Below are 25,042 nucleotides of genomic sequence, written 5' to 3' on the forward strand. Positions count from 1 at the left end.
TTTTTCCCCCACATACGCACGACCGGAAGGAGCGGAAGCGGTCGACTGTGGCATAATAAAAGCTCCGCTGCTTTCGAGCCGTGTGTCACGCTCTTTCAGCAGCCTCGTTTCTCTTCGACAGCTTTCAGCCTCACCCACCCTGATTCTACTACGTTAATAAATCATTAGCTCATCCATGAACACGATTTCTGCCCGAGTTCTGTCGGATTGCATCGGCTGTGGGGATGAAGACTACTGCTCCCATGATTCCACACTCAGTCACGGGGCCTCTTTATTTATTTTGAATACGCGCCCTCTAGCGGCGAAAATTACATATTGTGCCTTTAATATATCAAAACATTGTTTATGCATTTGTAATTGCAGGTTAAATGCATTCATGTTCTGCACTAAACAGTAGTGTGTAAATGCATCTAAATGCCACTTCAGATGCAGCTTCTGTGTTTCCTCTGCATTGCAAAGATGAATTTTATTGATACTGATTTAATTTGCTTGGTAACAGCCCAAATGTCTTAATATTCTAATTCTCTGATTCAATGTAAGAATTTGACTCAAAAGATAATGCACACTTCTAGAAAAAAGGCTTTATAAAGGTAAAAATGCCAATAAAAGGTAAAAATCACTTTAAACTTATTGGAAAAGATTAATTTCTATCAGAGTGAACTGACCACCACACAGAATATGAAGAATATAAAGACCTTTAGGAGTCAGCTGTCCACGGTAGTCCTTAAGATACCAGCACAATAACACACTCAGCAAAATATCGTCTAATTATCGTTATCGATAAAATCCAAGAAAATATTGAGATATTATTTTTTGTCAATATCGCACACCCTTACGTACAGGATACTGCTCTGAAGTTCTGAAGACTGACAGCGGATTTGGTTCAGTTGATTCTGTTTCCATAGCAACTGCCTCCAGCTGCTGGCCACTGCTTTGGATGTGGAGATGCCTGAACTTCTGTGTTACCTGATAATGACATAATGATTATGAGTGATATATCCTGTTAAATGTTCTTAACTTAAATATACTTTATGAATAATAAATATAAAACCATAAATGGCAGGTGAATGACACTTACTGTTGGGCACAGTCGCGAGGACAGTTTGTGCAGATTCATGTTCTGAAACAAAAGCAAAGCAATTTGTACATTTGGCCAGAGGTTCTCTTAATGTAGTCAGGTTGACTCTATGCTCATATTAAAACTGTTAAACAAATAGCTGGTTATGCAAGTGTCTATCTATGGAGAGTGATATATTTCCTAAATTAAAGGAAATGTCTTTTTTATAATGTTAATCTCAGAGAGAGTGTCTGGGATCATGATGTCTGTCACCTTGCGAGAGATATGCTGGCTGAAAGCATGAAAGTGCACGCGGCTACAACATGATGCACAAAAAACGCCATAAGACAATAACTGACCTCTAGAAATAAAGTCGACAGATGCGAAGAAACCAACTTGTCAATCAAGAGTTACATGTAACGCGATAACCACGGATTGCTGGTTGATGTGAACGGTCGTACTGTCACGAGCCACGGCCCATGGAGGTCGCCATCATTGTTTCATAAGACGTCGGAAGGTACGTCATCACGTAAATGACGGAGACGTATGACCAAGTTTGTCAAGGTTTGGCTGGTAAGCGTCAGATATGAATTATGTGAATTAAATTAATACAGTATACGTAATATCTGTAATTACCATGATCTGTTAGCCTCTGATGGTTGATAACTATACCGTTATGCTTCCTCTTTCTCCATTGACGACCGTTCAAAAGTAACGTTAGCTGTGTATTCTGAGGAAATATATATTTTTGCATCTTTTACCCAGCGGGGTTGATTTAAACTAATATATTATTATTTTCTTTTTGTGCTATAGTGTGACAAAACTGTGTAAGTGCCTTTGTAAGCTTCGATATTTTTTTCTTTCTAAGTTAGACCCATTTTAAATTTAATTAAGTTACATAAAACTTATTACATATTTAAAACTACGATAATATATCAACAAAGATATAAATAAATAATTTCCAGCTTTGCCCTATTAAGTTGTTCGAAACGGAAATAGAAAGCCTTTATTGTGATTGTATACAACGAAATATGGAAAGATGCTCCTGTTGGTGTCAAAGATACAAACATATAGCAATTTACAAAGTTAAAAAAACATAAACAATTAAAAATAAAATAAAATAAAATAGTTGGAGTGCAAATGCTCCCCTGAGGTGCATTTCAATATTGCACTATTGACTGACAACAGTGTATAAAATAACGAAATAATTAGGTAAATATCACTTGTTTTTATATTTTCATTATGCAAGATTTACAATTAAGTTGTATTTTTGTCCATTTGTGCTTTAGTGTTGCAGTTTAGTGACCCTTTATTTAGTTAGGCTTATAGTTACCAGTAGGTGGCGTCAATTGACTGTCTTTTTGTGCATTATGAATGAATCATTGTTTCATTAATTCAACTGATTCATCCAGAAACACTGATTTATTCAGGAGGGAAACATTATGTGTTGCAAAACCTGTAAAGTGACTTTAGGAGTATTTTCAGAGCAAAGATGGCAGTCTCCAAATACAGCAGGTAAACAACTTCCACTGAAAATGTATCCACAAGAGTTAATTTTTTGTTCAGAAATCAATGAACCTCAACCAAAGAAATCAACCTATCATCACTTTTACTTTACTCTAAGTCGACGTTTGAAACAAAGTATATTACTGATCTGCTTTTTTGTTAATAGGAAAATGTAATATTTGTCAGAGCAAGTGTAACTCGAAACCCCATTTCCTCTCATTTCCAGCTCATTTCCTAATTTGCTCATGTATTTTGAATATATAAACTTTTCAAAAAGAAAAAAAAATCTGTCATTTTTAATATGCTTGTGATTCCATTTAATTTTATTTTTATGCTGTTACCTTATTTGTGTTTATTTGTTAAATGTCAATGAGAACTTTGTTTTGTATTTTTGGAACTCAATAAAATATAGGACTGAGATGAATGGGAATGCTAACACATGGCATTATCCAAGTATTGTAGACTCCCAAAGAGAGAAATGATAAATATAATTCACAACATGGTTGTAATCTAAATATAGCACCCTCTGTAAATCATCACGAAGTCTTTCCTCTGAAACATGAAATGCTTCCTACTCTGAGTTTCAGCTGAGACTCACCCAAACCTGGCTAATAATTAAGAATTTGTTGATACATAAAGTATAAATTGAACCTGCTATTGAGCTATGCTCTTCATTGAAAATCTATTTCAGATTTGGTAGATCATTGTTGTGTATTATGAATTTAATTCCTACCTCTTAGTCTAACATGTACATTACATAACTTGCATATATTTAAGATTATTTTACAGCTTGTCAGTATATAGCCTAGATATGAACTGTAGTGTTTTCACCATCACCTATAGGTCACTCGTAGTAAGCGCGCAGTTATGCCGTTTAATAGGCTATTATGTTCCATGTTGTAATACATAATACGTAATACAAGTAGCCTAAAGAAAAACAAAAAATAGGTGTTGTCAATAGATCGCATCAGTAATTTAAGAACCAAACGTCTATTCACGAGATTTCCAGATAGTGATGATTTGCGTGCATAATATTAAATCAAATGTCAATTATTGATAAATGACAAAATATTAACACCTCGTTAAATAATAACGTAGGCTATTATCTTTAAACCGAACGACGCAGGTTGGCCCACAATTCAATTACATCATTGCTCATCATTTCAAAGTCGGCCATCTCGGGTTAGATTATTCAATATCATTTTCTAACACACACATGCTAGATTGTAATGATTATCACTGCTTTGATCCTCTCTTTGATGGTGTCGATAAAACAGCATCCGCTAGGGTGATAAATGCGCGAGTCTGTTTACATTTCTCTTTTCTTGCGTTATTGGTGGGTAAATTTAGCTCAAGTTGCAGGCATCAGCTCAGTAACCGAACATACACAGCATGGTCATTCCTCTCCTCCGTCTCCCCTCATCGGTGAACTTGGGTTGTGGCTATTGGGTACACAATGTACGACCATGCTTTTGATGTAAAACAACTGCGCAAGAGACAGATAGAAACAGGGGGGCGAAGAGAAGAAGAAGGGGGGACGTGGGTATCGTGTGGTGTTGCACAATGTTCATCTTCATGGGTCCTTCGCTTCGCGCAATGGACACGCAACATCCCTCCATTTATCGTTTCAGCTCGTTGCGCACACTTGTAAATTAGCTGCTCCTTTTCTTGCGATACGTCCTCTCTTTGCAGCTCGGGTAAGTCATTTTTCATTTCGTGAAGCAGTTTGGAAATGCTTGTTGTTGTTTTTTCAGATCTCCGACGAGTTTTACAGCTAATTTTCGGAGTGTAGTAGGCTACTCCCGTTGCTTAATAAAAATGTAATTTGAAACGGGACATTCATCTGTTGGGCCCTAGCGCATGAATACGCAACGACACTTTTTATCGTAAACATAAGCGCGTGCGGTATCGCTTATACTATGTGAGCTATTCAAATAATAATACAAGTAAACATCTCAAAATATGCGATAATAGATCGGAAACCTGGGTCGCGGCCTCCCTATTCTATTTTTGACACTTTCCCCGACAACTTTATATAGATTCTGCCTTCGCGCTGTAGATAACAGGATCGTATTGACTTTTCACTGGAAACACTGTTTCTTCAAATTCTATTCTATCTATAGCGAGGGGAACTGTAACTTATTACATACTTGTTATGTCCCATCAATCAAGTCGTATTCACTCTGCATTGGCATGCTGTGCTTGTCTGCTCGAGCCAACTAAAGCATTATGGTCATGGACTCCTAATTATTCGCCCATATCTCTGTCATATTTTCATATAATGCTCTCGTTTTCTGCTATTTTTGGAGCACCCGGCTATATCTAGGTCACAGAGGAGCCTGTAGAATTGAAACAGCTTTATCCCTTTTGTATTTTCACATTTGTCAGATGGATTTGCGGGCAAATCACGGTCAATTCTCTTAGTTTGCCCAGAGAAGCCTTAAATCTTGTGAGGGAGAAAAGCTTTGATGAATGAAGGGTACTCAGTGATGTCATCTTGTTTTGCTACTTTAATGCACTTCAGACTACTGTAGCCTATGCTACTTTCACATTGCACCGATTAACAATATTTGACTGAATCTGCTTGACAAGTGAAACAGAGGAAGAGCTTAACAGGTCTGCTTAACTGACAAAAGCTGGTGTTAACCTGTGTATTGTTGTCTTGACATACATAAGAGGACAGAAGACCCCATTGGGTTGAACAGTATAAGATAACCGTTTGTAATGAGATAACATACACAAACTGAAACATAGTGAAACCTAATAACTTTCTGGAGACTCATTGCACTTGACGCTGAAGGGTTGGATTGAGAATACATTGGGTAAAGATCAATAAATCTGACACTGAAGACAGTTTGGGGAAAGGAAAATGCTAATTATTTCTCGATGATGGGAACAGTGATTTTCGTTTAGTAGATTTTCATGTGTATCAGCAACACCAAAACAGATTTTTAAGGAAGAGCATATTGTTTTGATTTACAGGGAAACAGTGAATTATTTAACCGCTTAGTGTGGTCTGCTTTGAAAATGCTTTAGAGATATATTTTAAAAGAGAGAGCTAATTATATACCGAAAGGAAAAATTATGAACAAAAGTAAATGAAATGGAAGGACAGGAAAAAGGCAGAGAATGGTGGGATAAAAACCTGCAGATGGAGGGAACATTGAAGCAGTACAAGAAAATGAATAATTATGGTAAAGGTTGAAAAGTAGGCTCATGTCCCAGGGAGAGAAAGACCCTCAAACGTCCTTCTCACTTTGCGTCTGAACTGTGCTACTAATAGCCACAGAGCTCCCTCTTCACACACACACATCATTGTACTTTGCTCTCTCTCCTCTCCTCGGGCCATTTTTCTTTTCAAGCGTTCCATTGGGATTGTTTTCTTAGCACCAAATCCTAAAGGAGGAGCTGAGAAGATTGCGCTCAGCAAGTGAAACGCTGCTGGATTTTGTCTTCTTTATAAGAATTAGCAAAGACTGAAAGAGCCTGCAGTGGGTGTTACTTTTACTAGCTAGAAACGCTCGCTAAAGCACTTCACAAAATGATTCAAGATGGGAGATCAGGGTGGGAAACTTTACCTTGGTTAGGCGAGATTGTACAAGTGGATAGAAAGTTTGATATTGGAAGTGCTTTGACAGAGTCCAGTCAACAACCCTCAGATGGCTCGGGCTACCGATGCTGGGCTTTATTAGCGTGTTCCTCCCTGCAGCCTGGAGGTCAGCCGCTGGATTTTATGGGTCCCCTGTGCAAGTTAAAGCACTGAGGTCATCTTGAGGAATCTTCCATAGAATGACCTCACTCCGTGTGGGAAAGCACCTGCCTTTCAGACAACTCAAAACAGAGTTTCAGCCAGCTTTTCCCAGTTGCTGGGGATTTTTATGTGGGTATGTCCCGAGGGAACTGGTCTATAGGAGATTAAGATGTATCATGCTCTTCATGTACCGTATCATTTAGGTTAAAAGATTTGTATTGTAGATTAAGAGTTAACTTGAAAGTAGACACTACCTGGCTAACCAAATTCTCTTCACAGTTACTGTAAAGTTTCCTTTAGAGTTTAAATTGTAATTGATTCTGTATATTAAAGAACTAAACTTTGTTAGATAAAGCTATCTGGATTTTTTTAAAGATGAAGTCTTCATCTTACGATGACGCATGAGACCATGCTGCCCTTCCATAACACCAAATTTGGAAATATTCTGAACTGTTCCGACAGGGCAACAAATGGAGAAGCCACAATCAAGCTGAAAATGTGCATATCTTCGGGGAGCCGAGAGATTATTGCATTTCGACTGAGTTAAAAGTAGTAACAAGACATTCCTCACTTCTACATTAAAAATAAAAGGTTTCCTCTTCAGGTTCCAGTTGAAAAGTATTGTCAAAGTTGTAGCAGTAGGTTAGTTGATGCATAAAATCTCATTTTTATTAACGGCATGGATTTAACAACTAGAACAGTCAGCCATTTCCTTTAAGATTATTAACATTTTCATGTATTATTTTCATGTAATCTAATGATTGACCATACATCAGTGGTTCTCAACCTTTTTGACTCCAAGGCCTCCAATTGTCCAAAACAATATTGGAATGCCAGAGACTCCTAGTTTCTGTAATTTAAATGGCAGAATTTAACAGTTTTAGTAGCCCTCAATATTCTTCAGGGTTTCTACTCTTTTTAACCAATGAATTTGTATGACTTTTCCAGTTTGTATTTTACAGGGTACAGATAAAAGGATAACCTAATCACAACTTCACCTGATAAAATATTTTAGAGCTTGGAATAATTAAAAAAATTTATATTCATAATAAAAATGCCCCTAGAGTTTTAAGATTTTATTCATTTATATGACATTTCCAGGTCTAGAAACGTCATGTATCCAGGATTTTCAAGACTGTGGCAACCCTGAATCTTCAAACAAAATAAAATGGGTTAAATTAAAATAAGAAAAACATTTTATCATATTTTAGTTGTTTTATCTGATTTTAATTCTTGTTTTGTCTTATTTTAAATAGTTTTAAGTCATCCTGCGGCCTCCTTAGAAGTTTGCTGAAGGCCCCTATAGTGGGCCCTGACCCCGGATGAGAACCTCCAAAGCTGTAGACTATAAAGCTGGTAACATCGTAAGATCTCTGACAGTAATGATAATTAAATAGATTTAGTGTCCTTTAGTCTCAGTTTTTTCTAAATCATAGTTTAATGCTAAATTTGCAAATATATATTTTATAGGACAGTACACATTTTTGTATTTGGATGCAATCAAACATAGCTGAAAGCATCTACAAATGCTGAACAGATTAATTCAAAATAATGCCTCTATTCATAAGTTCTTATTTTATTCTTTTTTAGTTTGGTAATCTTGCATCGTGACAAATGAATTTTGTTTTAAAGACTACAGGACGTCTACTTTCTAAAAGTATTTCATGTCAGCTACTCAATAACAGATTCCATTAGCATCTGAATCTGCATGTTCAGAGCCAGCTGCACATGCTTTGATAATCCATGCCTCTAAATTGAGCACTAAGTATTTGAACTAGTCAGTCACAGCAATAGCTCAGGTAACTGGACAGTTGAGTGTAAAGTTGCAGGCTTTTTGAGCAAGATAGGCTATGTGTTTTGATCTGGGTAAATGTTGAAATGTGTGGCATTTTCTGTTGTACTGTCTGCATATCTGATCTTCTCACCATGTGGTGATTTTTTTTCCTATGAAATTTTTTTAATGTTGTGTCATATTATGTGATACACTGTGAGTAAACTGTGACTAATGTTTTCTCTTTCCTGTTTTTTACTTTTTACAGCCCCTTCCATGGTACCAATACCTTATTCATTTCTCAAGTCAAGTGAGATGATAGAAGAGTATTAAATAAGACTGAAAAACATAACGTTACCTTTTCTCATAAGCTGAACATTAATTATTGACAAAACTTTGACCGTCAAAGTACTTCTACCATTCACGTCTGCTACTCTGAAAGTTCAAATGGATAAGAAAAGGCAAAAGACAAGACCTAGACTGGAGAAAGAAGAACAAAATGAGAGGACAGAAGACAGGAAGAGGATGAGAAAAACCAAAGGGGCTGAACCAGAAGCTTCCTCAAAGAGTATTACCAGTGAAGTTAAGCAGCAGCAGCAGCCTAGTCCGGGGGAGTTAACAGATACAAAGTCTGACCAGTCAGATGGAAATTTGAGAATGAAAATAGGGGTTGGAGCGAAACGGACAAAGAAGCCCCCAAAGAGCCTTGAGAACTTCATATGCAGGCCCACAATCAGAATCTCTCAGAGGCTTGCACATGGAGATGGTCATAGTTCATGTGGAGGTGAAGTCTCCAGTTCTGAGATCAGAGTAGCCAAGCAGTCACATCGTGAGATTCAGAAAAAAGATAGGAACGATTGCATTTCTCCAAAAGCATCCACAAGGCTGAGTGTCCCACTTCCCACTTCATCCAAAAAAGCTGACTCTACACCAGACATTACAGCCTCTACAAAGGTAAGACTTTATAAGTTATTTTCTTCATTGCTTTCATTGTTTGTTTCTTTATTTCTAGTTTAAAAATATAGTGGCAAATGATTGTTACTATTTCTGCCTGCATCTTGCCATTTTTAGCCACCAGTGGTTTAACATTTTTTTATCTATTTTTACATCCCTTCATTTTGTCACATGCTTTCTCAGTTTTTTTTTTTTTGCTCACTCAGATCTTATGTTCTCTTTGTTATTGTCATTCTCACTTATCTTTTTGTACACTGAAAAATATGTAGTTGGAAGTCCTTCATCTGCACTCTGTTATTCATTTTTGTCGGTTCTTATGACCAGCAAACAGTTACTGGAAAGACTAAAGCTTTGTTTTATTTTTGCTCAAATGTCCTGTACCATGAGATTCTTCTAAAATCCTTGGATCATAGTACCATGTAGTGGTTACACAAAAAGAATAATAAATAAAATAAAACAATAAAATAAAAACCTTATTTAATATTTACCATGACTCTTAGTGGCGTGTTATTTTAAAATGTTTGTGAAATTAAGTCCAAGCCTGTCAGAGCCATCATCTAATGAAGCCTGTCAGATTTCCTCAAATGTATAGCTACTCCAGACTGCCTTTGATTTAAAGGGTTAGTTCACCCAAAAATGAAAATTAGCCCATGAATTACTCACCCTCAAGCCATCCAAGGCATATATGACTTCCTTCTTTCAGATGAATCCAATCGGAGTTATATTAAAGGGGTCATATGACGTTGCTAAAAAGAACATTATTTTGTGTATTTGGTGTAATGCAATGTGTTTATGCGGTTTAAGGTTTAAAAAACACATTATTTTCCATATAATGTACATTATTGTTTCTCCTCTATGCCCCGCCTTTCTGAAACGCGTCGATTTTTACAAAGCTCATCGTTCTAAAAAAGCGAGGTGTGCTCTGATTGGCCAGCTATCCAGTGCGTTGTGATTGGCTGAATAACTCAAGCGTGAGACGGAAATGTTACACCCCTTACCATACTGTGATGCCCTGTCAGGCCGGAGCAAGTTAAATCATCATTAATGGCTAAATGTTTGTGCTTAAATTTGATTCATTTGTAAAGTGCACATAAAAAATGAACATTTAAAATTATCATTTATAATAAAAACGTTTTTGTAAGAAAAATATCCATATTCAAAACGTAATAATCAATTTAATCTAGCTTGCGCTCACTGTTGTGCACGGAAGCAGCTCTGGGCGGATGACATAGGACGTCGGTGTTGCACATGCGCCGCTCAGAAGTGACGAACGCAGAAGCGCAGGGGAGAGAAACAAAACAACGGTCACGAATTAGAAGTACAAAACAAAGATGTGTAAAGAAGAATGTCGGAGGATTTCGATATAAGCCAAGAGGAGACTGGTTTTCCTTTGCTAAAGTAAGGAAACTTTGCTTCCTTTGCTCCTGTAAACAAACGTTGGTTTTCACGAGACTCACAGGTGCATGCGCAACGCCGACATCTTACGCCATCCTCCCGGAGCTGCTTCCGTGTACAACTGTTGGCGCAAGCTAGATTAAAGTGATATTACGTTTTGAATATGGATATTTTTCTTACAAAAACGCATCGATTCGCTACAGGAGGCCTTTGTTCACCCCCCGGAGCGGTGTGAGGCACTTTTTATTATGGATGGATGTGTTTTATTTAACTTCTTTTGGACTGATGAACTACAACACCCTCTGACTGCCATTAAACAGCTTGAAAGATCAAAGTCAATTTTTAATATAACTCCTATTGGATTCATCTGAAAGAAGGAAGTCATATACGCCTAGGATGGCTTGAGGGTGAGTAAATAATGGGCTAATGTTCATTTTTGGGTGAACTATCCCTTTAATTTTACCGGATATCCTTGAGTGACCTCAATGACTGAATATCTTCAAACATTTCCTGATGAATTCTGGTCAGCACATGTCCTCTCTTCCAACAGGCTCCATCAAAGCATTTGAGGAAGACTGACTCAAAGTCATTATTAACATCAGATGGACCTTCGTATGCAGTTCAACCACAGACAGATAGCAAAGTACCACTTTCAGATAGAATAACGTCCTCTACCTTGCTGAAGCAGACATATTCACCTCCAGCTGCCCCTTCTCCACCTTCCTTATTACAACAGAACTCCAGTCCACCAGACAGCACCCAAGTTTTAAATGCTCAAAAAGAAAAGGGTGAATATCTCCTAACTGGAGAATCAATTACCTCCTCCCTCAGTTCACATGGTTCAAATGATATGAATGCTCAGACATCTCAGCAGTACTCTTCCAATATTGAAAATGACAGTGAAAGCACATCACTTCCAATATCATGTAGTGAGAATTTAGTAAAGCAAGCTCCCTGCCCTCCAAAAAAAACTAGAATCAGAGAAAGTAATGTTTACAAGGTTTTAAATGCAAAAGAGAAAGAAGATGGAGATTCTGCATGTTCCAAAAACATGAGTAACGCCATAACTAACAGTAGGAGTAAGGAAAAGGGTTTATTGCATCAGCAAAGTCCCTCTATCAAGACACCATTACTCCTTACTGCTTCAGATAAATCTGCCGAATCAGCAACTCCTGAGAACAGCACTTGTACGCCAGAGTTACTGGACAGCAGAGGAAGGAATAAGAAGTATACTGCAAGTGAAGTTATAGATGACACCAGAAAGATGACTGTGGAACCTGCTCAAGCTGTTGCTGTCCAGCCAAAAGATGGCAGCAGGGTGGGGCATATCATTGACAAGAATAAGAAAAGATCTAAGCATAGTGCAAACCAGGACGAAGATCTCCAGTGTTCCTCTCAACCCCCTGGGTGTGCAGATTCTCAGTTTAACAGTTCCGTTCCAAGTGATGAGCCACCTTCACATCCCAAACAAAACATCATGTCACAGAAGAAACAAAAAGCTGTTCAGATGACTAAGATGGAAAATCAGGGTGAGAAGCTGGAGCTGTTGAATACTGCTAATGTTAGTTCCACTGCCTGTAAAAAGATTCCACAAAAATCAAACCTTAAAATAATTCCTTCCATTAAGTCATCAAAGGCATTGTCAACACAGCAGGGTAAATCAAGACAAGTTGGACAACCTTCTAAATCTAAACAACTGCAAAATTCATCACCTAGATCAGAAACCTTTTCCTTTGAGCCCCCTCCTAAGAAAAGGGGTCGTCCAAAAATGGCCAGGTTGGAAGAGACTCCTCAGAAAAGTAAGTCTCAAAAGTCCTCTACTAAATTCCCCATACTTGAACATGCAAATGTCCCTGATCCAGAGAATGGCCTGAAACTCCCAAAGCCAGCTCCCAAAACAATAGGTCAACCCAAATGTTCCACCTCTGTCCAGAAAAAGAGATCTAAATCACTAGACTCAGCATCAGGGAAGAGGGGTGCTGTAGGAAAACTCAAACCCTCCTTGTCTAAAGCTAGAGATGCTCAGATCAGCCGCAAACGAAACAGGTTGATAATGAAGACAGTAATCACAAATATCAATAGGATGAGGGTGAAGAAGAAGGATAAGGTACTCACACAGTTCCTTTCAGGGCAAAGCCAAAGTAACAAATCAGATTTTGCTCAGAAAGACAATGAAGGTGATGCTGATTGTTCAGTTTCAGATGGAACACACTCTTTATCCTCACTTGTTACCTCTTTTGGGGGAAAACTTGGTCCACAAATTAATATCAGCAAACGTGGGACTATCTACATAGGAAAAAGGAGAGGTCGTAAACCTAAAGCTCAAAGAGAAACTTCTGATCAAGACTCTGAACAAGTTCTGGGTCAAAAGTCTCAGCAAGTCTTGACAGAGTCTTCTAATCAGTTGAACTCTTGGTCCACCTCTGGTGAACATAGTCATTCATTTGATGGCCAGTCTCCTTTGTGCAGTTCTCCCTATTCATTTAAACATCTTGAGTCCCCTTCGCCCACTCTTAGTTCTTTCCGAAGAAAGCTTCATCTTGGCAACCGTGAATATGATCAACATTATGCTCCAAAGGTAACCAGTTCCCAAAAGGTTAAAGCAATGCACGAAGAAAAATCAAAACCTCATTCCTCCTCGCAATCTGCACCACGCCCTTCAGCCACATCCCAGTTAGGCTCTGTAAGGATTCAAGACCGCAGAACTACACACCTTGGACGATCAGTATTGATGGAGAAAGAAAGACTCAAATACAAGTGCCATAGAAAAGGTCATAATTGCTTCAGCCATGATGAGATTAGGGGACATAAACACAAATGTAAGAAGAAGTATCTTCAACTCAGGGCTAAAAGGCAAGACCCAGCCTTCCTGGCAGAAATTGAGGAGTTAGTGGTCAGATTTAGTGAGATTCGTATTGTGCATCATATCTCATCACGAGGGTGTGGGGATGAAGCAAAATCTGGAAGGAAGAGTGGGAAAGGAAAAGCTCATCCTCACGTTCTTCAGTGTCTACCACAAAACCTTCATCATCCAACCATGTTTCAAATCAACTTCAGTGGTTACTACTCCCCTCAGTCAGAATTTTCTCGTGACTCTCTGCATTATGTTGGAATGGCAGATTTTAAGAGGAACAATGGGTGTCCCTCTCAACCAGGTGAACATATTGTCACACATTGCCCGGTAGTGCACAAACTTGGCTTTCCACTGTCAGGAGGCAGTTGTTACCATACACCATACAAAATGCCACTCTCTAACAATTCATTTGGTTTTGGACTTTATAGGGGATACCCTCCATCTGCAACTATATACCCTTCGTCGCCCTTTTTACCCTCTTATGTGCACCCCTACTCCAAAAATCCCATTTTAAGCCCATCAAAGTTCCATAAAAAGAAGCACAAGTTTCTGAGACGTGACTCTCTACTTTGTGGCGGGAAGCCACAGGGGACGTACGCTAATGTAACATCTCATTAAAAGCTCATCCTCACGTTCTTCAGTGTCTACCACAAAACCTTCATCATCCAACCATGTTTCAAATCAACTTCAGTGGTTACTACTCCCCTCAGTCAGAATTTTCTCGTGACTCTCTGCATTATGTTGGAATGGCAGATTTTAAGAGGAACAATGGGTGTCCCTCTCAACCAGGTGAACATATTGTCACACATTGCCCGGTAGTGCACAAACTTGGCTTTCCACTGTCAGGAGGCAGTTGTTACCATACACCATACAAAATGCCACTCTCTAACAATTCATTTGGTTTTGGACTTTATAGGGGATACCCTCCATCTGCAACTATATACCCTTCGTCGCCCTTTTTACCCTCTTATGTGCACCCCTACTCCAAAAATCCCATTTTAAGCCCATCAAAGTTCCATAAAAAGAAGCACAAGTTTCTGAGACGTGACTCTCTACTTTGTGGCGGGAAGCCACAGGGGACGTACGCTAATGTAACATCTCATTCCCCTAGTGACTGGTTCAGTAGAAATAGCTGGCAAAGAGAAGACAACAGAGAGCAGGCTAGAGATAAAAGGTTTGTGGATGATAGACTTGGAGAAAGAGAAGGAATAGAGGGTTTACTAGGGCAAAGTAAGCTCAGAAAAGACCATTTCAGAAGGGGTACGCCCTCAAATCCCCCCTGCTGTTCCTCAACACCCTCAAAACAAGCAGACAAACACAAAACTTCACCACTTTCTTGTATAGGACCTTCACATCTGAGACCGGTATCAAAAGTTAGGTGGGCAGAGCATCAGCAGCCATGGAGGTGGAGAGAGAGCACTCAGGTAGAGCCGGGGAACAGGGTTTTAAACCAAGGAGCTGGGTCGGGGTACCAGGAGGACGATGATGAAGGTGATGATGACTTACCATCACCTCCCCTAGTAGACAGAGCCATCCACCATCATTCTTTCCTGAGGAACCCCAATCTTGCTAGTAGCGCGTACAGTGGAATGACAGCTCAAAGGAGGATTGGTGAAGTTCAGTCTGCTTCAAGGAACTTAATGAGACCTGGAAGCTCATTGATGAACGATTGCTCAGCTGGAGGCATAAGAACATCAGGTGAGATGGCATGAGATTATTTTTTGTTTGCATGTAACAAACAACTGCCACTGCTCAGGTGACATTCTACAGAAGATATTATATTTAAAGGGTACAATCTAAAAGTAATTTTCAATGTTTGGCATTGAAAGGTTCATTTAACATTCAGTATCCTTTTGTTCCTATTAACTAGGTGAGAAAATGCTTGGAATGCTTGTACAAATAATTACAGACTTTAAACAGTGAAACAAGACTGTTTTATTACAGGATTGAGAGTCTATGGTCTTATTTATCTCCCACTGTTTTACTAGTTGGGTACCAAAATGGAGCTTGATTTTGCTCTGCATGTAATTGGCTACACAGATTTTCCTTGGCAGGGAATGTGCTAAGAAGTCCACTGAGAGGTATATGGTCTCTCTTGTGTGTAAATATTGTTACGCATTAGCTGTACGCATTATGTGGTATTCTGGCATCAATGTTGCTATCATTATGTTCTTGTTTTGTCTTATGTACTCTTAGATAGTTTTAGATGTAGTGATGTGTGAGGGAACTGCAAAACCTGTGTATGTATTTAATGTCTCTATGTATGTTATCGCATACTATCATGTAACTGTGGCTCACAGTAGCACCAGTGGAAAATGTGATTTATTGCCAAGTTGAATAGAATTTGATATTTGTTTATACCACAGATATTTGTATTTTGGCTCTTTGACATGAAACCAAGTGTGAATCAATGCTTAAGTCTTTTTCTCTGGAAACACACACCTTTAGAATCAAAATAAATGCATATTTGGCTAATTAGCATTCCTGAAAACATATGGTAAGAAATAAACACCAGCATGCAAGAACTTCTCACAGCAGGAAGACAGGGACATTTGGTGTTGCGTAGTGTGTGGTGTCTGCTTGTCTTTGTGCATGCAGCTTTTACTGTTTATTAAGTATACCTGCCCATCAGGGGCTCTTTCTCAGAGGAAGAGGCCGACACAAAAAAAATTGTTAGAGAAAGTAGCATTCATTTATCTAAAGCAACATTTTCCAACAGCCTTCAGAGTGCAACAGTCCTTGTTCACATCATTGAGGTGTTGTGAATGTGCAAAATACAGGCAAAATGTCCCATGAGGAAGCGATGCCTTCATGTCACTGTGATTGACTGATAACCTTGTCAATTGGATGATTCCTGCTTACCATTATCATTATCATGACTATGATTGGCTAATTACCCTGTTTATGCAATAGTGCCCACCTATCATGTTCACATCGTCTGGACTCAATGAGTCAAACTAATGCAAATCGATGAGCTAATTACAAAGTTAAAAGCTCATTTACTTAGACATCTCCACTTTCGGTCACATCCGAATCGAAGTTAACTTGAAATGATGGTTTGTGAGTAACAAGTATTATGTCACTGGTTGCTTGATGATAGTTCCTAAAGGAAATATGAATTGGGATCATGAATTTCCATAGTACTAAAAACCCAAACCCAGAGAGGGGTTTTCCTTCTCGTTTCAGAAGTCCATGCCACTCCTGTCTGTTAATTCTCAACAAATAAAAGATTTGTTTTTGCTGATTTCCTTAAGGAAATACCAGTTCTTGCAAGGAAGTAAAAGAATAGTGTTAACATTTCCATAAACATAATCTTAGATTTTAGGTTTAGGGAATGAAATGCCTCATTAGAACCACTTTGCTTTTGTTTAATTTCACTCACTAGTCTAGCACACAAAATCAACAAAGTTAACTTTGTGGATATAAATGCCTAAACAAGTACTACAGGGATTTCCATGTCTGTATAACTGAGCAGTAGTTCACACTAGTTCTTTTTCTGTCATGCTGACTCTGTATTTTCAGTTGGCATGGATTCAGCTTTTACATTTCAGTGAGGTATGAAAGTGCGTATTTATAAGTAAACACATGCTTTAATCTTAGTAGTTGACATTTGAGTATTTCTGTAAATGGGAACCACTAGGCCTGTCACGATAACAACCTTTGGTTGTGCGATATATTGCCCCAGAAATAATTGCGATAAGCGATATTATTGTCATTTTAAAGACCATTTTATGCCACTGAAAGACCATTTTAGGCCACTGAATATATAATCGTAATATAAAAGCAAAATAATGCAAGAAGGCCAACACACTTTCAAATGACAACAAACTTTGAATTCTTAAGAATATTTAGATCATGGAAATTAAGTATCAAAATATTAGATACCTTAAAAAACTTGAATAAGTAGTAAAGAAACAAAAAGTGCAAAAGTAACAAGTACAAAAAAAAGAAAAGTGCACTTTTATGGAGATTTTTCCATCTACAGATTTTTCCCGGACCTTCTTTTCTCTGTAAATGAAGGGTGCACACTATTGCTGAAAAACACAATCACTACTCAGCAGTCAGATGTCTGTATGCACAAAGGCACAGATCCCTAGACAAGGCCATATCTTCAGATTAAACTTTGTTTGTAGAAGCATTTTTTAAATGTGAACTAGCTGCGACAGGCCTAGGAACCACCCATATTTCTGCTATACATTTAACCATTATGAATTATATGCTTATTCTGTCATGTTCCTGCCAAAGAATTTCCATTTTAGACTCTGCCATAGACCTTCTGTCAGCCTGTGGCCAAAACGGTCTGTTTGATTTGGAACGGGTGAATGAGAAAAAGCAGACATTCAGCAGCGGTAAGGAAATGTGGTGATGCTAGTGGAAAGGACGAAATCTGAGCATGGAAATCTACAAGTGAAATGTGAAAAATGATGGACAGAAAGAATAGGGGAAAGGAAGGAATGTTTTTGTAAGTGAAAGCAAATATATGGCAATAACACGTTTTGTAATCAGAGCCAGATGTGCTCTAAAAATGCCACTCTTGTGTATTTACTCTGCCTAAAAATGTTATTAAAACTGAGTATATCTGATATATCAGACGTTAATGTGTCCTCACACTTCCATTTAGAGATGACGGACGTTTTTTGTAGTCTAGATTTGGCTGTCATCCAGAGACCAGAAACAGCTCCTTTGTAGATGCTTGTGGATACAACTACATAGGCCATTTTCTTTCTTTTTTTCTCCCTTGTCTTTTTTTTACTTTCTTTCTTCCTTCCTTTCTGTCTCTCAGAGAGTTTTTAGAGGAATAACAGGAATGTGATGTTAATTGTATTATACAGCCTTTATCCTCACTGCCTGTCCTTATATACTGTCAAATGTGAGATTTTATCACTCTAGTAAAGTCTGTTCAAGCACACACCCTGTCTTCATCTCACGATCTCTGTGCTGGGGACTCAGGGTATGTCTTGCTGTGGAATGCACTCCAGTTGAGCTCTGTGAAATTGATTTAGTGTTGTATCTAAACTAGCAGTACTGGTGGAGGAGAGTGGAATTTGCCGTAAAGGAGTGAATACTGGCAGTATAATTCCCACGGTCAGGATTACAGTAGTTACTTCTCAAAAACATCAACTCTTTCATGAGCAATAGTGCTGTCTCACAGGTTCTCCATGTTTTAGTATTGGTTTAGTTAGAACGACGCTTCATGATGATGACTTAGTTTTGCTCTTCTTCAGAAACAGGAAAGAAACTTTCCTTCCTTTCATTCCATCACTGTAATTGTCATTTGTACCAACAGTAATTGCAATCATTGTGGTATAATTGTAATTATAGTTCCTGTGTAGGCTGTGTTAAGACGGTGTCCAAGGTTGTTCAAACTTTCTTGCTTGGTATCGCAATGGAAATATCATTTTGCAGTGGGGATGTGGGCAGACCGGACAAAATCAGAACTTGATTGAACACTGGGGGGTGAATGCACTAAATTAGTGGCTCCCAAACTGTGGCTGTGCCCTATATGTGCCATAACCCAGAGCAGTAACACAATTAAAAAAGAAAGATATTCATTTTATTGAAATAGTTATTTGGTCCCACTTTATATTCGGTGGCCCTAACTACTATGTACTTACATTTAAATTAATCATTTGATACAATGCACTTATTGTGTACATACATGTTTTACATTGTGCTTATATTTAAAAAAAATACCTGCATGTAATTACATCTGTAATACATTTCTGTAATTACATTTATAGTTACACTGTTGACCCATCCCTTACACCTTAACCCACCCTTAAACCTACCCATAGCCCCAAACCTGTCTCTAATCTTACCCATATCCCACCTCAATAGCAGCAAGTGTTTTGCGATATAGTATGAACACAATAAGTGCATTGTACATATTTTTTGATGTAAGTACATAGTAGTTAAGGCCACCTAATATAAAGTGGGACCAGTTATTTTTCTGTTTTATATTTAATGTCTGATTACTTTAAAATTATATGAATTGTATATATGATATCTGTGAGTCCAAGTGGATGGAACCCTGAACTGTTAAAAACCATGCAAAACAAACACAACAGTAATCTATACGACCCCAGTTGTTGAATCAATATCTTCTGAATCGAAACGATAGGTGTGTGTGTGTGTGTGTGTGAGGCATACTAATATTTTAATTTTTTTTAATTATAAAGCATTGCTTCTAGCCAACTGTCATGTGAAACTCGTGTGAGAAGTGACGATTTACTTTACAATGTGTTGACATATACTGTGAACTCATAAATACATGTATGACAGTTGGCCAGAGAGTTGACAGTTTAAAAAGTTTAAAATATTAGTATTTCTCTCACATCCCCCGATTGTTTTAACAATCAGTCTAATTCTATGAGAATAGGAAAGTCCATACCATAGCTATAATGTTAATGAGACAGAAGAATGATATTGTTAGAATCACTTCGAAAGATGATGAATGATAAAAACATTGACAGCCACACAGAATGCACCCAACTGTAAAGAGTGCAAGCATTTAAAGTGAATGATGCTTAAGGAATAAAAAATAAACAGTGTTAACATTGGTTTGCGTAGATGCAAATACAGTTATCATCATAGTTATCTTTATAGTGTGCATGGGCCTTTAGTCACTTACCATCTATAATTCAGTTTGACCAGGCACATATTACTTTTTTTTTTTCCTGCACAGGAACCCCTTTCTATGTAAATGGCTCTCATTATAGATGTTATGTGCAAAATTCTGCCGGCTTTGAAGAGCCGAATCAGTGATGCTGTACAGTCCCTGTAAAATTTGCCAGATTGTAGTGTGCTGCACTCGGAACTTAGCACTCAAAACCAAGTCGAAATCCTAGGGAATTGCATCATGGAAGTTAAGTTCAGAACAGCTTTTTTGGTCATTTGGGTATTACCTGATTTGCATAATTCCTTTGGTGAAACTGGTTCTAAAACAACACAGACATTGTGTGCAAATTAAAGTCGCCATCAGTGGGTGCAACTCATCCTTTTCCCCCAGGTGATTGCTCACATCTTTACCTTTCTGTTTCAGAGAGCTTCCAGCCTGGCGGTTCACTCTTCTCTGAGCACTTCTCTGCCAGTCCCTCTCTTAATGAACGTCAAGAGAGAGGAGGAAGAGAGAAAAGACCCAACATCAGCAAAACACACTTTCAGAGCAACGATATCAGGCCTTTTTCCTCGTGTACCACCTCCAAAATCAGCCTTTCTCATTTAAATAATTCTAAAAATACGACGCCGAACAAACGTAAACTGAAACATGTCAAAAAGCCTCTCAAGAAAAAGACTCCCAGAGGTCAAGAGGTCACAGGAAGTGAGGTGAAGAGAAGAGGACGAGGTCGACCAAGAAAAACCCCTGCACCGTGCTTTTCTCCACTTTTACCTGCTACAACTTTACATCATGAAGCCACAGAGTCTCCTGCGAAACGTAAAAAGGGGGAAAGAGATGACTACACAGTACTCAATGCGATTGAGTCCATGGCTCAACATGAGAAAAAGAAAAGAAGGAAAGAAAGAGATGAAACGAGGAGCAGTGAAGCGCAGGTAGATGAAGTAGAAGACACAGGTCTGAGCCAAGAGCCCTCACAGTCGCACATCAACACATCCTCACCTTCCCAGGATCCATCAGTGTCTGTAAACAGCCAATCAGAGAAGAGGTCTGAAAAGAAATATGAGTGGGCGGGGCTTTACTCTGACGTGTATAAAAGCGAGAAGTGAGTGAGCTCTTATATATTTATAAACAAGTATTAAGAATATTTGTTTAAATGCAGCCTTTATTTAGAGAGCTCTCGACAAAGAGCTTGATAAATCCTCTGTCTGTTTGTTTACTCTGCACAGCCCCACGAGTCTGTCCTCTCCAGTACACACAGACTGCCTTGACTATGATTCTGAAGAACATGAGCATGGTCTACTTCCTGCACCTATACACGTAGGTGAGTTTGTGTATGTGTGTGTGTTTATTGGGGTTATTTGGAGGTCACTATAAAAGTTGAACTGAAAGGGGAACAAATCATTTTTGTCAGTCAATAATGAGCTGGAATTAAGTCCAAACTTGATTTATATTGATTAAAAGGAATCAAGTGTGACTCATGACTGTCATACAAGTGGTATTTGAAGTGGGAGGGGCATCTGGCAAACTCGTTATGATGTCATGGCGTGGCAATGACTTTGCTAATGAATAATAAGTAAAAATAATAATAAGTAAATTGAGCTGACATTTCTAGATAACTTTACATTCAGGTTACCTAATTATTAATGAGCTAAGCCTTCATGATAGTACGATTAATCTAAACAATTTAAAAACAAATTATGATTAAAAAACAAAAATGGAAATTATCAAATTTGTCAGTTTTCAACACTGGTACTTTAGTATCAAATCACTATAATAGAATGATTTCTGAAGGATCGTGTGACACTGGAGTAATGGCTACTGAACATTCGACTTTGCCATCACAGAAATGAATTACATTATAAAATATATTAAAAATATAAAACAGTTATTTTATACGGAGTGTCTATTTACACTACGTGCAAATAGCCCGCCTTGTTGGCAGAGGCTATTTACACTAACTCCGCCCACCAACGTGTGATTGAGACATTTGACAAATATTAAGTCCAGTGGCGTAGATAGTAAAGTGTGTGCTTTTTGATGTGATCGACCCGGGTTCGAATCTGCCTTTTGCTGAACTTTTTTTTCTCCCTTTTCAAATGTCATATCACATCGGAAAGGCATTTTCAAAAATAATGAAGGAAATAATCAAAAAGTTGAAAATAAAGCATCGGGTAGGGTTAGGGTAGGTGTAGGGAGGACTTTATTGTCCCAATAAGTGGCATCCATTTAATGATTAGAATTAAAATGATAATTTACACTCAATGCGTTATTATTGTGTACATTTTTATAATGTACAATACTGAGGTGTAGATTATTGCCACTATTTGCAATAAGTAGTATAAATAGCAGAAAATCCTGATATTTTAACATAGTGTAAATAGAATCTATAGCTATTTGCACTTAGTGTATATAGCATATTGATAAAAATGCTGCTATTTTCACTTAGTGTAAATAGCATCTATCGCTAAGAAAATATGCTAACATATAACACAACTAAGTGAAAATAGCAGCATTTTTATCAATATGCTATTTACACTTAGTGCAAATAGCCGCTGCCTTTTTTATGTTGTCATAATATTTCAAGGTCTTATTATTTTTACTGTATTTTTGATCAAATTAATACAGCCTTGGTGAGCATTAGAGACTTCTTTCAAAAACATTAAAAAAAAATCTTACAAACCCATCAACTTTTGAATTTGCAATCTTTCTATTTGCTAAGTTCAAGTGTGCAGATTTGTATGTCATAATTTATTGTGAACTTTAATTTTTACACCTCTCAGAACAGTTTAAAATAGAGGGAGCGATAAAGACTGTAGTGACTGAATTTCAATACATTCATAACTCATGTGTGTGTGACAGGAAAGTATCTGAGGCTGAAACGGATTGACTTTCAGTTGCCCTATGACATATATCGACTCTGTGCAAAGGAAAAGGTATTTTTAGATTACTTTAAAAAACATAAAGCATGAATGGTCTGTCATTATTTGTTGGCCCTCATGTCATTCCAAACCTTCATGTCTTTATTCTTCTATAGAAAAGGTGGAATTGTGTCAAACTTCCCTTTTCCTTAAATACACCTTAATTAGACAAAATCTACCTAAGTTATGATGTGCGATAACTTTGTCTAAATCTAAATTATTAGCTGAAAATCCTTCAATGTAGGTCTTGAATTTCATTCACTATCCTGCACATTCAAAAATGATCTGTCACAATTGGTAACAAGACATGTGAGAACAAATGATCATTGGGTCAAGGGTCATTGGTTGTTAAATGTTTTGAATGACAGTAGGATTAGTAAATGATGAAAATTTGAATTTTTAGTGAATTATCCCTTCAAATATTTCCATTCTATCACTGTCATACAATAATTGTGACAATCTCTGTTCCAATACAGCGTCCTAAAAAGTCACGAAAGACCCCACTAAAGATGGCCCCATCCAGTGAGTAGACTTACCTGCTAATTTGTGTAAGCTGGTGTGTGTGTATTTGCATGTGTTTGTTTGTGTATGTAAGGCCTAATCAACTCTGTGGAATAAACTATCAATTTCAGTCACACATTTAGTCTGTATGGATGCCCATATGTGCCACATAAGAAAAAAAAACATACTATGGTAAATTGTGATTGTCATAAAAAGGCAAAATCATGACATACTAAACCATAATTATGAGATACAAAGTTGAAATTATGAGATTAGAAGTCATTATTATGACATAAAAGTTATTAGCATTTTATCTCATAATTTTGGCGTAATATCTCATAAAGCTGACTTTTTTTCTCATAATTATTTTTTATGTCATCATGATTTTCCAAAGCATGTTTTTTCTTATGTGACACAAATGGGCTTCCATACGTCTGGAACACTGCAAACACAATTAATCAATACAAACTGTAAAACTCTTGAGCTGCCATTTGGCCAATCAAATTTGATTACTGGCACTGACTACTGTGTAATATTACATTTAAAATGGCTTTGTTCTCTGAAGTAAGTGTGTAGAAGCAGTTAATATTGTGTAAACATATTCTTCTTTGTCTCTTGCTCTGTCTCTTTGAGATGGATCTGTTGATGTAATGTCTCGCACTCAGACCGAAGACGGTTCCTGTAAACATCAGAAGCTCAGTGTGACTCATGACTGCGTTTCTGACAGCCTTAATAGGTAAATAAACACACACATACACGAGCACATTCACCATCTATTGCTGAATTTAAAGGGGTCCTATTATGCTTTTTTACTTTTTGAATGTTAGTCAGTGTGTAGTGTGTATGTTTGGGCATAAAAAAGATCTTCAAACTTACAAATCTCAAAGTCCACTCCAAAGGGAGATATTTCGTTTTTAAAAAAATCCCTTTTCAAGAACTACAACGAACGGCTCGTTTGGACTACAGCGTTTGTTTTCACTGTATTTCTGAAGGAAACCAACTGTCTAAAGAAAATTGGATGTCATTTTCATTTAATCTTGCATGTAATGTCTGATAAAGCAGTGTTTTTTGCAAGTAGATATAACTGCAGAACGGAGATCTCCAAAATGGGGCGTGAACTCGGGGTAGGTTTAGGGGTTAGCATTTTTTGTAGCTTAGTGTAGGAAATCTACACTTTAATTGACACAACCAATAAAATCTTTAAAATCAGCTGTGGGGCGGAGTTTGCACTGAAGGGGATTGGGGGAAAAAGTGCGCATGCGTGTCATGTGCCTGTCTGTCAATGGGAGGAAGCCACGCCCTATTTTGGAGCTCCCACCCCGTTTTGGAGTTCCCGCCCCCATTTGGAGATCTCCAGGCTGCAGTTATACCCTTCTCGTTTTTTGAGCGGAGCGCTGCTTTGTGTACAGCGTTACCGGGGAAACCTTGATCTCTACCACTCCAACAGCGCCTCCTTCTGGTAGAGAATGAGTTTGCATATATATGTCGCTTGGGAAACACTGGACTATGGTATAAATAAATTCAACTGTATAACAGTTTCACTGCAATGGCTGAAATTGATATGGCAATATTGACGCCATCCTTAAAGGCAGAGTAAGTGATTTCTGGTAGCCAATGTTGATATTTGAAATCACCAAAACAAACACGCCCCTACCCCAAAAGGGTCTTGCCCCTATTTTGATAGCTCCGCCCCACATATACGTACGCAACCCAGGC

At 37.9% G+C, this 25,042-nt stretch overlaps 2 protein-coding genes across 2 annotated transcripts in view; one reads left to right on the plus strand and one right to left on the minus strand.

Annotated features, from left to right (window-relative positions):
• LOC107743192 (28S ribosomal protein S29, mitochondrial-like) overlaps positions 1 to 1,591 on the minus strand; it is a 10,222-nt gene extending 8,631 nt beyond the window's left edge. Inside the window, exons 1-3 of the mRNA XM_016556334.1 lie at positions 1,417 to 1,591; positions 1,079 to 1,120; positions 841 to 966 (exon numbers count right to left, since the gene is read on the minus strand). Of these exons, the coding sequence (XP_016411820.1) occupies positions 841 to 966; positions 1,079 to 1,117 (165 nt within the window). The 5' untranslated portion in view covers positions 1,118 to 1,120; positions 1,417 to 1,591. The remainder of the gene's footprint in view (positions 1 to 840; positions 967 to 1,078; positions 1,121 to 1,416) is intronic.
• Positions 1,592 to 3,971: 2,380 nt separating this feature from the next.
• The window catches only part of LOC107743194 (histone-lysine N-methyltransferase ASH1L-like), a 30,143-nt gene continuing 9,072 nt past the window's right edge, over positions 3,972 to 25,042 (plus strand). The window contains exons 1-9 of the mRNA XM_016556336.1: positions 3,972 to 4,260; positions 8,354 to 9,039; positions 10,985 to 13,589; positions 14,078 to 14,986; positions 20,331 to 21,009; positions 21,134 to 21,228; positions 22,767 to 22,840; positions 23,302 to 23,347; positions 23,960 to 24,062. Of these exons, the coding sequence (XP_016411822.1) occupies positions 8,533 to 9,039; positions 10,985 to 13,589; positions 14,078 to 14,986; positions 20,331 to 21,009; positions 21,134 to 21,228; positions 22,767 to 22,840; positions 23,302 to 23,347; positions 23,960 to 24,062 (5,018 nt within the window). The 5' untranslated portion in view covers positions 3,972 to 4,260; positions 8,354 to 8,532. The remainder of the gene's footprint in view (positions 4,261 to 8,353; positions 9,040 to 10,984; positions 13,590 to 14,077; positions 14,987 to 20,330; positions 21,010 to 21,133; positions 21,229 to 22,766; positions 22,841 to 23,301; positions 23,348 to 23,959; positions 24,063 to 25,042) is intronic.

Source organism: Sinocyclocheilus rhinocerous, unplaced genomic scaffold (assembly GCF_001515625.1).
Source record: "Sinocyclocheilus rhinocerous isolate Xijiao unplaced genomic scaffold, SAMN03320098_v1.1 scaffold946, whole genome shotgun sequence".
NCBI lineage: Eukaryota > Metazoa > Chordata > Actinopteri > Cypriniformes > Cyprinidae > Sinocyclocheilus > Sinocyclocheilus rhinocerous.